Source organism: Rattus norvegicus, chromosome 1 (assembly GCF_036323735.1).
Source record: "Rattus norvegicus strain BN/NHsdMcwi chromosome 1, GRCr8, whole genome shotgun sequence".
Classification (NCBI taxonomy): Eukaryota; Metazoa; Chordata; class Mammalia; order Rodentia; family Muridae; genus Rattus; species Rattus norvegicus.
Window position 1 is genome coordinate 9,429,091 of NC_086019.1, and position 15,434 is coordinate 9,444,524.

The 15,434-nt window shown below is 44.8% G+C and overlaps 1 protein-coding gene across 16 annotated transcripts in view; it reads right to left on the reverse strand.

The window, feature by feature from the left end:
* Nucleotides 1-15,434, reverse strand: part of Phactr2 (phosphatase and actin regulator 2) — a 269,237-nt gene that overhangs the window by 17,679 nt on the left and 236,124 nt on the right. For all 16 annotated transcript variants that reach the window (XM_017589103.3, XM_017589101.3, XM_017589098.3 and 13 more), the window contains 3 exons: nt 12,461-12,516; nt 6,528-6,589; nt 4,882-5,019 (listed from right to left, as the gene is read on the reverse strand). In XM_017589103.3, coding sequence (XP_017444592.1) covers nt 4,882-5,019; nt 6,528-6,589; nt 12,461-12,516 — 256 coding nt within the window. The remainder of the gene's footprint in view (nt 1-4,881; nt 5,020-6,527; nt 6,590-12,460; nt 12,517-15,434) is intronic.

Sequence of the window (15,434 nt, forward strand, 5' to 3'; positions counted from 1 at the left end):
CTGGGGGCACGAATCTGAAGAGATTGTTGGACACTATCTTGCTTCTCTTTGTTCTTTTGACTCATGGTGTGAGGGGTCCCTCCACTACAGACCCTAGCCCTTGGTTACTTAACACTGTGAATCAAAACTTCTCGACTTACATGTTAATTGCTTTAAGTATTTTCTTCACGGTGACTTGAAACCAGCTTACGCCCCGCAGTAATGAAGGAAACAGTAATGAGGACTCGTGATGCAATTAAGGATAATGGTTCAGAGCGTTATTTTAAAAACGTGCCAAATGCCGGAGAGTCACCGGCGAAAGGTCATGAGGTTTTAAAACAATACACAGTTTGGGCTCGTGACTGATGGTTCTCTGATTGTTACCATAGAAAACTTGCTGGAATAAAAGAGGATGCTGCTGAAGGAAAGTTGAATTTAAACAAGATCAGGGGCTTACTGGGGACAGTGATTTGAAGAGTATGGTCAAACACAATTAAAAAAAACAAACAAACAAAAAACAGTCAGACAGAAACAGTTGGGACATGGAGTCTATAAGTCAGGACAACTACAAACTGTGCCCCATTGCACACAATAAGATTGATAACCTTCAAGTGCCCATGTGATGTCCACACTGCTTCCCTCAGGGAGCCAGTTACACACCCCTGGGCACAGCCCATTTCTCTTCTGCACTGCTGTCTTCTTATAGCCTTCCTAGGACGCCACGTCTGTTTCTTCAAAACTGACTCTGGGGAAACCCAGAGTCACTACTCTGAACAGGCAGAACCCACCAGACTCACTGTGTTTCTGTCACTGGGCCAGTCTAGCGTGAACTTGTTTCTAGCTCAGCAACATTTGCTTATGGGACGCCAGCTGCCACGGGGAAACACACTTGACTGCGCACGGCAAGCTGCCGTGTGAGACTCTCCGATACAAAGGAAGACTTCAGAGGATGGGACACCGTGAAGACGGAACTCAACGGACAGGAGGACAGACAAATCCACGTGGGCCCGACACGAACCCCCCCAGGCTGATGTGTTCAAGAATTCCTCCCTACAAACTTGTAAGCGTTATGTGTCACAGACTTAAGCCAGTGACGTTGGGATGCTTTGTTACACGGCAGTTGATAGATCTAAATGATATTGTGGGCTGATGACAGATGCCCACTTCTTGTGACCGACTGGATACCAAATGGGCGTTGAGTGATTAGGGTGGAACTACCCATAATCCTTCATGTTGTGCATACATCCGGTAAAGAGCTTCGTGCCCATGTGTGTGCTGGTTTGTATTTAGAAGTCATAGGTCAGCACTTACAAGTATAGCATAGCGAAAAGTACAACCCACCAGGGCACACCCATTTGTTCGATTGTGCAAAGAGTGCTCACTTCCAAAATTCGCTTGTTAAGGACTAACTTTCATTCTGTCAGTTACAACTCTGGAAGAAAGGAGATTTCTCAGGGGTTCAAAAGAGGAAAATTAAAATCTTTCGTATTAAAAGACACACAGGGTATAAAACGCAACTTTTGCTTTGTTTTTGTTTTTTTGTTTTTTTTAAGATGAGACTAGATCTTAGACCTAAGACTCTCTAGCTAAGTGTAACTGGGTCTGTTTTTGTCAAAAGACAGAAAAGATGGGCTGAGGTGGTGAGAATGGAGCCACTGGTGCTGGGCTGGACGGCCTATGGGGAACCCGTTCAGCTGAAACTAATCTGTAAGAGGACCGAGGCAACAACCCCAGATATTGGGAAGCTGCACTGAGACCACACGCACAGCGATGTTGGGGTCATGGGAATTATACACAGGACATACAACCGGCTAAAGCTAAGTTTAAGTGTTTAAAGAGTAGCCACATGCTTTTCCTGGTCTAATCAGCCCTGGTCAGTTTGGGGTACTTCTTGGCAAGAAGCACCAGGCAATTAGTTGAAAACACAGTGCTTGTGGCCTCCTGAAACGTTACAGTGTAGGTTGTGAGTGAGGAGTTAGCTAGCATTTCCCCTTGATATCTTTTGTTTACTTCTCTGCCAAATGCTGCTATCAAACTATGAGTGGCTGGCTTGCTGACTCATTAAGCTTGCTGTCATGGGGAGTGAAGTGAGCCAGCTAATGGTGCTCGTTCTACAGAGGGAAAATCACACTGTTCCCGAGGACCTAGCTGGTCGGTGCGTTACTGGAAAGGCGCTACTTATTGTCATGTCCCTGGTACATAGAATATTGTTGAGTCTTAATAAAGGGGGCAGATCTGTTATTACTCTGGTTCACTAGAAAATTTTAGATAGAAATTCTCATCGGTATTTTAAATTTCAATCCAACTTGGGTGGAGTGAAATCACTTACGGGTTTATTTATTTCTCTTTAAAAGGTAATGTAAGCTTTCCATAATTTTCATTCTCACTGTTTTTTTTTTTTTAAATGGGGCATAGAGATCAACACTTAAAAGAATTAAGCTAATTTTAAGCTGCGTTTGTTTATTTTTGTGAATGCGAGACCGTCTGTGTGTTTGCCATAGGAAGCTGCATATGTCATGGCAGGCATGTGGAAGTCAGAGGAAAACTTCCTTTCGTTCTGTGCATCCCAGGGACCAGACTCAGCTCTCAGGCTTGGTGGCAAATGGTTTTAGCCTCTGTGCCATCTCATTGGCCTCATAACCTAATTCTTAACACAACAGTTAAATCATACCTAATGAATTTTATACCAATTAACTTAATGAATCAAATGCATTATTTAGAATCTGACCAATAGGTGTCATGAAGTATCTTAAGGTAAAGGTAATAAAAAAACAAAACAAAACATCTTTTTTCTTTTTTGCTGTAATGACAATTTGTATGCTATTTTCATCCTTAAATGACATGATTTTAGCATGTGGGCTGTATTTCTTTATACATACATACATACAAAAATATGTATGTGTATGTGCATGCATGCGTGTGTTCGTGCACGCGTGTGTGATGGTTTTGTGCGTCACTGGGTATGTACTGAACCCTAAAGTTGAGATCAGGTGGTCTTGCCTCAATCAGTCTCCACATTACTCTTGAGACAGAGTTTCTCAATGAACCTGGAGCTCACTGTGGCAGCCATACTGTCTGCTCAGCATCTCAGGGGGTCTGTCTATCTGTCCCTGCCCGTTGGTGCTGGGGTTACGACCAAGGACTAACACACTCAGCTCTCTCACATGGCTCTAGGATCCAGACTGTAGTTTGTATGACTGCTGGGCAGTTTTTATTTTTACCTATGGAACCATCTACCTATCCCCTATATACACACGTTTTTACAATTGTGGGAGATGACTTAACTTCTCTCTGTGTTATTTTTAACATTCATTAAACATGTCATGCCTTGATCTGAATTATCATTGTTGACTTTTCCTGTTTGTGATTCTGGATATTTTGCTACTTGACAACAAACCCATTCTACATGCGTGTACGAAACAGACTGCGTGTAAACAGATCCCTTGCATGTGCAAACCTCGCCACACGTAAACACGTTCAATTTTTGCATTTTTCTGTTCTCTAATTTCTACCTTTAAAAGTATACTCTTTTTTTTTTTGTCTAAAATTCTTACTTTTGGAAAACACATTTTCTTTTCCCCAGAGAGCACAGACACAATAATAAGACAGCCCTAAAATGTTGTCCTTTAGACCTTGACTCGCCTCAGGATAAATATGTGAGATTTCTGAGGGAGAGAGTGAGCCTCTCCTGTAAGTCAGAAGGGACTCTGGCTCTGCCCTGGAGCCTGGGTGCTAGGGTCAAGGGAGATCTTGGAATTCTGTTTCTTCAGAGTACCTCAGAACAGAAACATGCTTGCAGAAGAAAACCTGACCAGGCCCAGCAAGCCCGGGATGGAAGCCGGTCTTACTCTCAGTTCAAATGGTCTTAAAAAGAGCAATCTCGACCCACTATAGCTGGAGATGGATGAGTTCTGCTTCTTACAACAGGACAAAGTTAAGTAAGGGGCTGCTCCGGGGAATGGCCAACTGCATTTACACATAAGGGTGGTTGGTCATTTAGACTGCTGTCTTGTGCATTCCACAGTCTGTGGATGTCACTGCTTACGTGGCCTGTCTAAAGGTTAGCATTTAAATAATCAGGTGGCTGCTAATGGGTGTAGCAAACTGTGCTTTTCTAAGCTGGCTAAGATAACACCTTCAGTCCTCACAACCTGACCTCACTGCTCCCCCATCAAGAGGCGGACTTATCTATCCCCGTCTCCTTGGTTCTGAACTAGCCTTGTGGTTTGCCTGGAACTAATGGAATGAGGTGGGCCTACAGCCCAGTGACTTCCAAAGCTGACTGGAAAAGGCCAAGCAGCTTTCTCTGTGCTCTCCTGGGACAGACACCTGCTCCAAGGGAAGAGGTCTGGTGACTTGCGGTGAAGAGGCAGCCGGGCTATGTTCCACATGTGAGCCACGGCAACCGAAACACAAAACGTGTTGGAGAGACAATTCTAGATCTTTGGGGGTAGCCTGGTCACCAGGGGGATAACGCTGAATGACCCTGGTCAACCTCAGGGAAAGCAGAATTGTCCAGATGACGCTTGACTGTATTCCGACCTACGGGATCTATAAGTTGCAACAAAACTGTCCTCTACTCTTCACCACTAAGCTTAGGGGTGGCTGGCTGCAGCAGTGTTAGCTTGAAGTCACTGAAGGAGGAAGACCAATGGAAGCCCAGAGCCGACAGGAGAGTAATTACAACAAACAGACTTCTTGTAAGATGCTCGAATAGGGACTGGCTACGTGGCAGCTAAGGACTAGCTTTTCCCTGAGATCCGTTTGAAAGAACCGGGCCGCTATTCCTCCACGTGACCTAGAAGCATGCAGGTGTTCAGAGAGAGAGAGGCGCTCAGACGGGTAGGAGTGGGATGAGGATGCAGAGTTTGGAGGTACAAAAGGCCCCTGTGAGATCCTTGCCTTGTCCGCAGGTGTCAACCTGGCCCAGGGCTTGTCCGCACGTCTGTCGTAGTCCGGGGAATCTGTGACTTCCACATACTCATTAAACCGCAGGATTCTTCGGGCTTGTAGCTCTGCCACAGTAGGTCTTAGGCTGAGCTGCAGGAGGGTAGGGGGGGAAGACAGAGATCAGTCACACGGTTTTACGGCCTCTAGGTGGCAAGTTTTCTGTCTGGAACACTTCAAAGTTAAGGTCACTTTCAGGTATTAAAAGAGAAGCAACGGCATCTTGGGAATTCGTAATGAGACCCAGAAAGCAGTGTGCCCTCATTTTTCTTGACTAGAAAATCACCAGTGCTAGCTAGGTCAGCCTTTGCTAACTGTCTGCGTCGCCGTTCAGTTCCCTACAACACATCTGGCGCCGAGATCAAGGCTTGCCTATCACCTCTGACATAGCAATACATGGTGACAAACACCCATCAGTGACACAGCTCTAGGGTCACTGGGGTGGCAGTTGACGGATTAAGGCAAAAGCTATGGACCTCCCAGCAAATGGAAATGAGTCTCGACTCTGGGCACATGGAGAAATGCAGTGTTTCTCTGTAGCTGTGGCCCAGAGAAAAGCGAAGCTCCAGCATGGCCTTCCTGGGGAGACAGGCAGATGAGGGAGGCTTCCTGGATGACACTCCTGTGTGTGTTCTGACTCTTCTGCTCACGGGGCTTCCTTCCTGAGTCCTCTGCACCACTCAAATGTATCTGTGTAATCTGGCCAGCCCCGGGGGTCCTTGCTTTCCTCTAGTTCTCCTTTCACAGGCACCAAGAATAAGCTTGGGGTAATTCTGACACTTGAAAGGAACCCAGACCTATCTTGGGATACTTTTGCTCCGAACTCTCCAGCCAGTGCTCAACCTTGTGAGCCAGGGCACACATTCAACTATGGTGTCACCGTGCCCCTCTCCAGGGATGGACGGCATAGCTGAGAGACCATTAGACGGATGTACAGTGGGATATAAATTCCGAGATAGCGCTCACGCTCTCCAAAGACGGTTATTTTTAGCACAAGGGAAAAAAGGAGCCGTGGTCCTGGGATCAGGTTTGTATCTCTGTAAACAAGTGGGAGCGACGGCCTGAGTTCCAGTGATAAGCCATTTGTCAATTTTGGTAACACCGTGGTCAAATTCACTCAATAAGTTACTCACCCAGGTCTGCTACAGGACAGTGACAAATTGTTAGCAGTCACCAAAATGCTAATTTAGTATTTCCAAGACTAAATGGAAAGCGTGAACACTCAAAAATCCAATTAAAGACATAAAAATATGTGAGAACGTTAATGTTGGCTCTCTAAGTGGAAGATTTGTGTGTGACACTTTCCTTTCCTGTCCCCTTTGGTATTTAAACTCTTTTTTTTTTTTCCACTCAGAATACACATATTTCACAATCACCGAATGCAAGGTACAAGCTTCGTTAATTTCTCAAAGTGAACGCAGCACCCAAATGGGAAAGTAACCGATTCCCACACTGGTTCGAATGACTTGAATCGTGTGGTGAAGTTGGGGGAGCAACCATCCCCAAACATCCCGCTCACGAGGGCAGAGTGCGTTTGCATCTAACAGAAATAAACCGTCTCCCAGAACACGCATGCTCATTAGCAGTCATGACATCATCACCTTCCGGCTGAGCCTCCGTTTGAGTTCCATTTTTGCTTCCTGCTCCTCTTCTTCATTCTTTTCTGTTTGTCAGGGGAGGCAAAAGGACAGTTACTAGGGATAACCGTAGGCTCTACCAGGAACAATCGCTCAGGGGAGGCATAAGGACAGTTACTAGGGTTGATCGTAGAACTGGAAAAGTCTACCAGGAACAATCGCTCAGGTCTGGCAAACGCTTATCAAACGTGCCACCACCTTAGAAAGGCACCCGGAGGTTTTTCAGAAGGAATGCTTATACGCATGCTATACACGTGCATATAATATACGTAATGGTATCTTCCTTCCTAATGGAACTGGTAAGCTTTTCACTGATTTTAAACCCCCTTTACCTCCAGATTTCTTGTTCTATGTCCATACTATTGCTGACCACCTCAGGGTTTTAGAAGTACAATCTACCAGAGTTCAGATAAAAATTCACTTCTGGATCTGTCCTCCATGGGCAAAAATCCGGGACACACTGAAAAGAACAAATCAGAACCATCCAGTGCACGTCCGAGCTGCTGACTTCCATTCAAACCCAACCAAAATATTTGGTTTGTCCTCCTATGTTTCCATAGAAGCAAAATGTAAGCATTCCTTGGGACTTGGCTTTCTAGCCAATGTTCTGAATGGGGTTATGTTGTACTGTGGGTGGGAATTATTTATTTTCTTGTGACTTTAACTTTCCAAAGTCGTCTTTTTCGCTAGTGCTTCATCAAGCAGTGCAATTCCGTGCAGTCAAAACAGATGGGATTGCAAAAAAAAAAAAATATTGAGAATTTTAAAAGAAATAGAGCTTTCAGGATTTATGGCATGCATATTTGAAGAGCTTCTGTCTGTTGCTTCTTGTATCTCCTCTGTGTTAAGTAAGGCAATGATTTTACTTCATAGTAAAATACACGTCAAGGTTTATATTCTAGGGATTCTAATGAAGGAAGACTGCACTATGGAAGGGATGAACTGAAAGCTTCAGGAAAATTCTCTTCTATGTAAAGGCTTTATTTAACATATCTAGGAGTGCGTGCGAGCGTGCGTGTATGTGTGCGTGTGTGCGTGTGTGGTGTGTGTGTGGTGTGTGTGTGTGTGTGGTGAGTATATGTGGCATGTGTGTGTGTTTGTGTGTGTGTGATGTGTGGTGTGTGTGTGGCATGTGTGTGTGGCATGTGTGTGTGTGTGCTGTGTGTGTGCGTGTATGGTGTGTGTGTGTGGTGTGTGTGTGTGTGGTGAGTATATGTGGCATGTGTGTGTGTTTGTGTGTGTGTGTGTGGTGAGTGTATGTGGCGTGTGTGTGTGGTGTGTATTTGTGGTGTGTGTGGCATGTTTGTGTGTGGTGAGGGTGTGTGTGGGGAGGGTGTGTGTGTGTTTGTGGTGTGTGTGGCATGTGTGTTTGTGTGTGTGTGTGCTGTGTGGTGTGTGTGTGGCATGTGTGTGTGTTTGTGTGTGTGTGTGCTGTGTGGTGTGTGTGTGGCATGTGTGTGTGTTTGTGTGTGTGTGTGCTGTGTGGTGTGTGTGTGCTGTGTGGTGTGTGTGTGGCATGTGTGTGTGGCATGTGTGTGTGTGTGCTGTGTGGTGTGTGTGTGGCATGTGTGTGGCATGTGTATGGTGTGTGTGTGTGTGTTGTGTACAGGTCTGAGGACCTTGAATGTCATCATTTACTGCTATCTATCTTGGTTTTTAAGACAGTTTTTCTCACAAAGACTCGAGGGTCACTGACTAGACTGGGGTGTCTAGGCAGAGAGCCCCAGGACTCCATCTGTCTCTGCCGCACCAGTACCGAGATGGTAAACACGTCCATTCCATTATGTACACCCAGCATTGGAAGTGGACTTTTCACCCTGAAGGTTGATGCTGTCCCGAGTAAACTGTTAGTATTGAATGTGATCAGGAACTCGAGGTTTTTGCTCATTGACCCCACCAAATTTTCTGTAAATTTTTTCTTCTTCTCTGGACAAATGGGCTTTCTGTATTCTTCTGGAGTTCATCTTTTAATTTACAAGGAGGAAGATGAACCTCGTCATTACACCCAGAAATACAAACAGAAATCACCCTTCAGACAAGAGACACTTCAAGTTCCTTCATCAAATTAATTTGGTTCTACCTCAGAATTTTTATGAATGAACTGTAAGCTTTGCTGATTGCTTCGCAAGCAAGTCTCTCTCTATCCTTAAAATGTGCACAAATGGCCAACTAACGTCGACTGAATGGAGCTTGGGAACTGTATATTATTATACATCCGAGACCAATTCCAAACTTCTCGTTAATGTTATTAAAGTCAGAGCTTTACGGGGCAAGAACTGTATTTAAAAGGAAAATATAACCCTTAAATCTATTTTTACTCACTTCTTCCCGTATGCTCCCCATGCTTCATTTTTCTGTTTTCGTAAAAGCTACTCCTTTTTAAAAAATCAAATGTATTCATTTTGCTTCAGGAGTGTTTTGCCTACATTCTGTGTTTGTACACCTTACATAGGTTTGGTGTCCACTAGGGTCCAAACAGGGCATTGAATGTCATGGGTCTGAAGTAGAAGACGACTGTGAGGGGCCATGAGAACGATGGGAATTGAACCTGGGTCTTCTGCAAGAGCACCAAGTGCTCTCAACTGCTAAGCCGTCCCTCCAGGGCCCCACTTCCCAAGCTTCATTTCCTAAAGGCATTTTTTCAAACACCCACTCCCCCACTCCCCACCCCATACCCCCCCAACATCCCAAAGGTTTTCATTCCTTATGTAAAAGGTCATTTCTTTGAAGGGAATATTAGTTTTACCATTTAAGGATGTTGTACAACAAGGTGACAGCCCGTGACGTCTAAGGGAAGAGCTGATTGCAGTTAAGCGATTAAGTAAACAGAATTTTACGAGCTGGGAATTCTTCCCTGACACCAGGAACTGGCTTTTCATATTTCCCATGTTTGATGGGATAGTTTTAAAGTGGGTGAGGGGCGGTGGTGGATGCCATGGAGTAGCCTCTGAGTCTTTGCAGAGTGGTACAGGATCAAGGGTATACCCTGAAGTTGGTACTTTAAATATTCAGTGAGGCGTCCATTTAAGGCTCATCATTTCCTCTCCCTGTTGATTAATTAGCAGATGAACTGTACTGTGTGTTGTAAACTGTCTGGGGCATTAGGATGGCCTGAAGGGTTTCCACCAAGGAAAAAGGGGGCAAAACTAACAACCGGGGTAGCAGTGATCTGTTGAGCCACTGACTGGGATAAAATGAACTGGGCTTCCACACACGTTCTCTGTGGTTCTGTTTATCTTTTTGCTCCTCTACGTGTTTCTATGTGGGTGGCTTTTTGTTGTGTCTTGCTTCACTTTACTTAAAAATTTTATTTATTTATTGTGCGTTTGTGTCCACAAGCACACGGCCACTGCACACATGTGGAGGTCAGAGGAAAAGTTGTGGCAGTGGATCATGTGGGTCCTGGGGATTGTATTGTATTCAAGTTGTCAGACTGGGTGGCAGTGCCTTAACCTGCTGGGCCATCTTATTGACTCCACAAAAGGTTATTTTGAACAGACGAAAATGTATTCATAAGCTTTTGAAGTACATACATATGATATATTAACATACATTTCTGTATTTTCAACAAATGGAAACGAATTTATAAGCTTTTGAAATGTATGTATATGTATTTATCAACACACATGTATTTATATATGTTAGAAACCTAAATCAATGGGTATATGACGAATAAGGCGGTCAATAGTAGAATATGGATGGCAGACATGTGGTGAACTGTTCTCTGTAAAATTTCACCATTTTTTTTTTGTAGGTTTAAAAACATTCACAGTTAGTTGTTGAATGAAAAGATCCAGAACTCAGTGGCCTGGGTTATGGAAAATACATCTGAAATGACACTCCCAGTGGAACACAAGAGCGGTGCATTTTGTCTCAGGTCCGGTATGGAGGAGAACATAGCACTTTTCTTGACCAGCCAGAGTTGACTTCTCTGGTTGGCAAAGGTAAGGGACATGATACCGAGACATCGGGTTTGCTCCATGTCCTTACAGAGTAGCTGCTGCCATTTATTGTCACCTCAGCCATGGCTATGAAAGCGGTGGGCCTGGGTTAAAGAACCTGTTGATTACTTTGTGTTTTGGATCACTTTCTCGGCCCCCAACAGAGGATCTTAAAAACGATACCGTATCACAGAGTTTTCTGGTTTCTCCATTTAGATATCCTTGCTACTTTTGAACAAGAAGCTGGGGGATGCAAAGTCTGAGCAGGAAGAGGGAAATATAGAAGAGTGCGGAGGCAAGAGGGTCGGACGAGGTGTTTGTGGGCTACGCTCAGTGGAAAGAGCCTCCCCGGTTCTGCCTGCTTCCCTTGGCCTGCGTCAGGGGATCGGGAGCCAGTTATCTGCCTCTCCAGACTGGAAATGGACCTCCCGTTTCCAGAATCAACACGAACTTAGAAGGAAGTAAAACAGGGCTAGAGTCAAGACGAAGTTGACTTTGGTCCTTCAATCTTTCCCGAACCTCCAGGAAAACAGAGGGTACAAAAGCCAACACAACATTTAAGATCAACATGCAATAAATTTCCGGATCCATGAAAGAGTTCCTCAAATAACTAAAACTCCACTGTGGCTTGGCACATCCATCCCAAAGGACTGACTTACCCAGAATTTGCAAGGCCCTCTTTTCAAAGTATCTCATCAGACATCCAGTAAGACATACCCTCTGTGTGCACAGGAGCTCCCAGTCCAACTTTGAGCTTAAAAGCTTAACTTACTGAGTATGTCCCGGGAATTCATCAGAGAAAACATCGACACCCATGGGGTTTGTTTTCCTGTCAACATTAGATGCCTCGGAAGTGAAAACACACCCTCCTTTTGTAGCCACAACCATTTTGTCTTTCTGCACGTTTAGTAGGCACTCGGATGGGATCTATTCAAACCATGCTTGCGAATAAATAACCAGCAAAAGCACAGCAGGAGAGAGATACCGTGGACTAGGTGGTTGGTCCTTCTTGTACTGGTGAGTGTTCATCGTTGGGCTGTTTCGGTTATGGCAACAGTCCTATACATATAGTACAGAAACCTTTCTTTCCCTTAGAAAAGAAAATAACTCACACTGGAGTGTGGGGTCATCCAGCAGGCTGACTGTTCTCTGCCAGCTAGGTTGAAAAGGATGTTCCTACGCCAGGGGCTTACTGCTGTTGTAGTGCTGCTGGGGTTCTGAGTATAGCCATCCTTTGAGACTTCACAAAATAAAAGGCTCCTTTGGAGCTAGCTTAACATCTAGGTGTTCAGCCGGACTCTGCCTTTAAACTCGCCAAAGTTAGTGGCCGTCCTTCGAGGACGGCAGGGCAGACTGTGTTTCTAGTGGGATCTCCCACACTTAGCCACCAGCAATCAGAGTGGAAAAACAGAGTGAGGGAATGAATGGAGAGCTCTTTAGGTTTCAAGAAACCACAAAGAATTCAGGAAAGAAGAGGAGTTATCACAACAGAGGAAAATGAAATGCCTTGCAAAATTCCCTCTCGCCATAATTTTAAATCGGGACATTTGCTCAACCTAGCAACACGCTGTATTATTCATAACAATATAGGGATGTTTGATTGATTTCCTTGTGGATCCCTTCTCTGGCAGTTATTTGAGTAGACTGGAGCATTTGCTTTAATATTTGAGCAGAAGAATACATGGGATACATTTCTTTCTCAAGTGTAATTACTATGAGGAGGGTTCCACTTTAGGGAACACCAGGCTTAAAGCCATAAAATGAAATATGAAAGCCAAGAAAAATTATTTTTTTAGATATGTAAGCATCTAACTTACATATGTGACATCCACAGGTCATTTCAGGTAGCCGTGAGTCACATTTCCCTCCTGTTGGACAGGCTGTCTCCGGGGCACCTTGTTATTGATCATAGTGTACTATTGATTGAGGGATCACAGTGTGGCATGAGATACTCACGTTTTAAGATGTTTCTCTGCTCTAATTCTTCAGTGGTTGGCCTCTGGCTGAGTCTCCTACAAGAACGAAATGGAGAATATACACTACAGGTTACAAAATGGATACACCTCAAGCTACAAACGAGGCCTGTCCTGTGGAAGACAAAACAGTGAAGCTACACTTCATCATATCTTAAGAAATAAACCTAAAAATTTAAGCCTGTGAGATAAATCTCTCCCTTCCATCAGCTCGGACACCGTCGGGAGTGGCTTAGACTTCCAACTATCTCCCCTTCCCTCATCCTCGAAAGACAGGCATGTGACTTTGGTTGGGCACATGCCTACAGATCATGGCTTCCCTGGCAGTAAGGTGTGGGGTGTGACTGATTTCTTCAGATGGGACACGAGCAGAGAGTACTTTTAAAGTTGTTTGCCCCCACTCAACACAGACAAGTGTGTGGTCCCTCTTGCACAGGCTACACTCGAACGTGGCGTTATGAGCTAGCTTTGATCTTCCAGATGAGATCAGCCAGGGACGTAAGAGATTAATAAAGCAGGAGTCTGGCTGTTAGGCCTCTGAGGAGAGAGAAGGAGAAACTCCATCATGCTGGGTGGCCCAGCTCCCTCCAGACTGCCCAGTAAGAAAGGAATCATTGCTTGACCTTCTGGATCCCCGGCATGTTAGAGCAGCTTAACCGATAGCTTACTTAATTAATGTACAGGGCACTGGTGTCTCAAATCAGCTGCCGTTGCAAAGTTCACTCCGACGTTATTTATGAGTTGCTCAATCTATGCTGCTCAGGGTTTGAAGGGAAATCCTGTGTCGGGCCCCACAAGTTATCTTAAGCTACGTGGCTCCCTCTTCCCTGCTGCTGAGATAAGCCAGGCTCATCCAGGATTAGCAGCTAACTGCTTTACATGAGAGCTGAAATTCCTTATAACTTTGTTCTGGGTCTTGCGTACATGATTAATTTCTTGCTAGTCGTAGTGAAAGGTTTCCCCGGAATGTGCTCTGGATTTGTGTAAATGATGGTGGACGTACACAAGGGCGGTTGACTTGAATTGAATGATGGTGGATGTACACAAGGGCGGTTGACTTGAATTGAATGATGGTGGACATACACAAGGGTGGTTGACTTGAATGTACTATCTTCTAGACCTACCAAGCTCTCCATGGTAGGCACATGTCAAACCAGTGATCATCTGGCGCTTGCTCAAATTTCCCTTGGAATTAGATTTCCACCGGGACTACTTTGAAATTAAAACGACTTACGGAATCCACAAAAGACCCCGGGAAGCAACCGTAGCCATGCAGCTGGAGTCTATGCCAGGACCATACCGTGTGCTACGAATGAGTGTGCACTGCCAGGGTACTGGAGTCTGTCATGCCCAGGTGTGCTAGCTCTCTTACCGATGGGATGCCCTTCCTCTGGGATGTTTTCTTTTCCTTTCCTACCTTCACCAACCAAAGAGCGTACACGGGCCGGACTGAAGTCCCCCCAGCACATACATAGCAGATGTGCAGCTTGGTCTCCATGTGGGTCCCCCAACAACTGGAGCAGGGGCTATCCCTAAAGCTATTGCCTGTCTGTGCCTAGCCCCCAGAGACTTGATGTGTCGGGGGGGGGGGGGGCGGAGGCAGGGGTAGGGGTAGGGGACCAGTGTGTGTCCCCAGGAGGTGCCCACTCTCTCAGAGGAGAGGGAGGGATGGGGGAGGAACTCTGTGAGGAAGGACCAGGAGGGGAGCAATGATCAGGATGTAAAATGGATAAACAATTAATGGAGAGAAAAAAAAAAAAAAAGAATGACCACCCAGGTTTTTGAACATGTGACTGGAGGTGATTTGTGAAGATTTGTGCTACCTAATATATGTTCATAACAAATTTGATACAAAGTAAATTTTAAAAGAATTTAAAAAGTTCTATAGTTGATTAAAACAGGAACTTGACGGTTGTCTTGAATGAAGAATGAAGTCTCTGAGTTCTTTATCCACACGTGAGAGTATGTAGAAGAAGACTTGGCTGTTGTAAGCACAGACAACCATGAGGATAGCCACATCTACCTTTTGTTCCTACTCTCAAAGTTTCTGGTATTGTGCTAGAAGCTTACTGTGCTGGAATCATTAAAACAATCCAACGAGGTAGTTCCTGGTTCCCGGCTTGAAGACGAAGAAAGAGGTGAACAAACGAGGTTCAAGTAAAACATGAGCAGACGCTGGAGTCAAGTTGCACCTGACCTAAATGTGTTTGTCGGAGTTCTAGTTGTGGGTAAAATCTTGAGCAGGACAGATAAGGTGTGCTGTGCTCACTGAAAAACAATTCTTTAACATTTACACGCTACGAAGAACAAACCTTACTGCGTTGAAAGATATTAAAGCTACAGATCATGTGTGTGCTTAACGAAGAGATTAAGTATTTGGTGGGCGTCGCTGGGATCCTAGCTCACAAAATACAGGTGGTACCCACAGTGGATGGTTAGACATGGTCTCCATCCATTCTGATCTATACCCATACTTCACTTCCTGCAGTTCCCTAGGGAGTCTGGGCCCCATCTCCATCCAAGGAATCCTTGATGAAACAGGCAGAAGACTGATGTCCTTCCTGCACTGCTGTTTTTGATATATTTTGTTTTGGCTGTTCTTTAACCTCTTTCTTTCTATATTGGTGCCCTGGTTTTGTCCACTGGGTCTGTTTTGATTTGCCACTGTTATAAACGGCCTCATCGTTCATATCTTCCTATGGCCCCCTTTAAAGAATTATCGTAGCTCCTCCCCTTTCTCACGCGTGCCTCCGAGATGGAATGATTATGCAAAGAAATAGCTTTATGGTTATTTTATTGTGGCGTTAGACTGCTTCAAAAATATCAACCAAGGACGATGTATGCTGGTTTGCAGCAAACTCAGGTTTAATTTTTGGTTGTACTCTGCTAGTTTAATACGTGCATGAAATTTAAGTTGAAAGTGCGCATGTAACATCACTGGAATGCTTGTGGTCCAG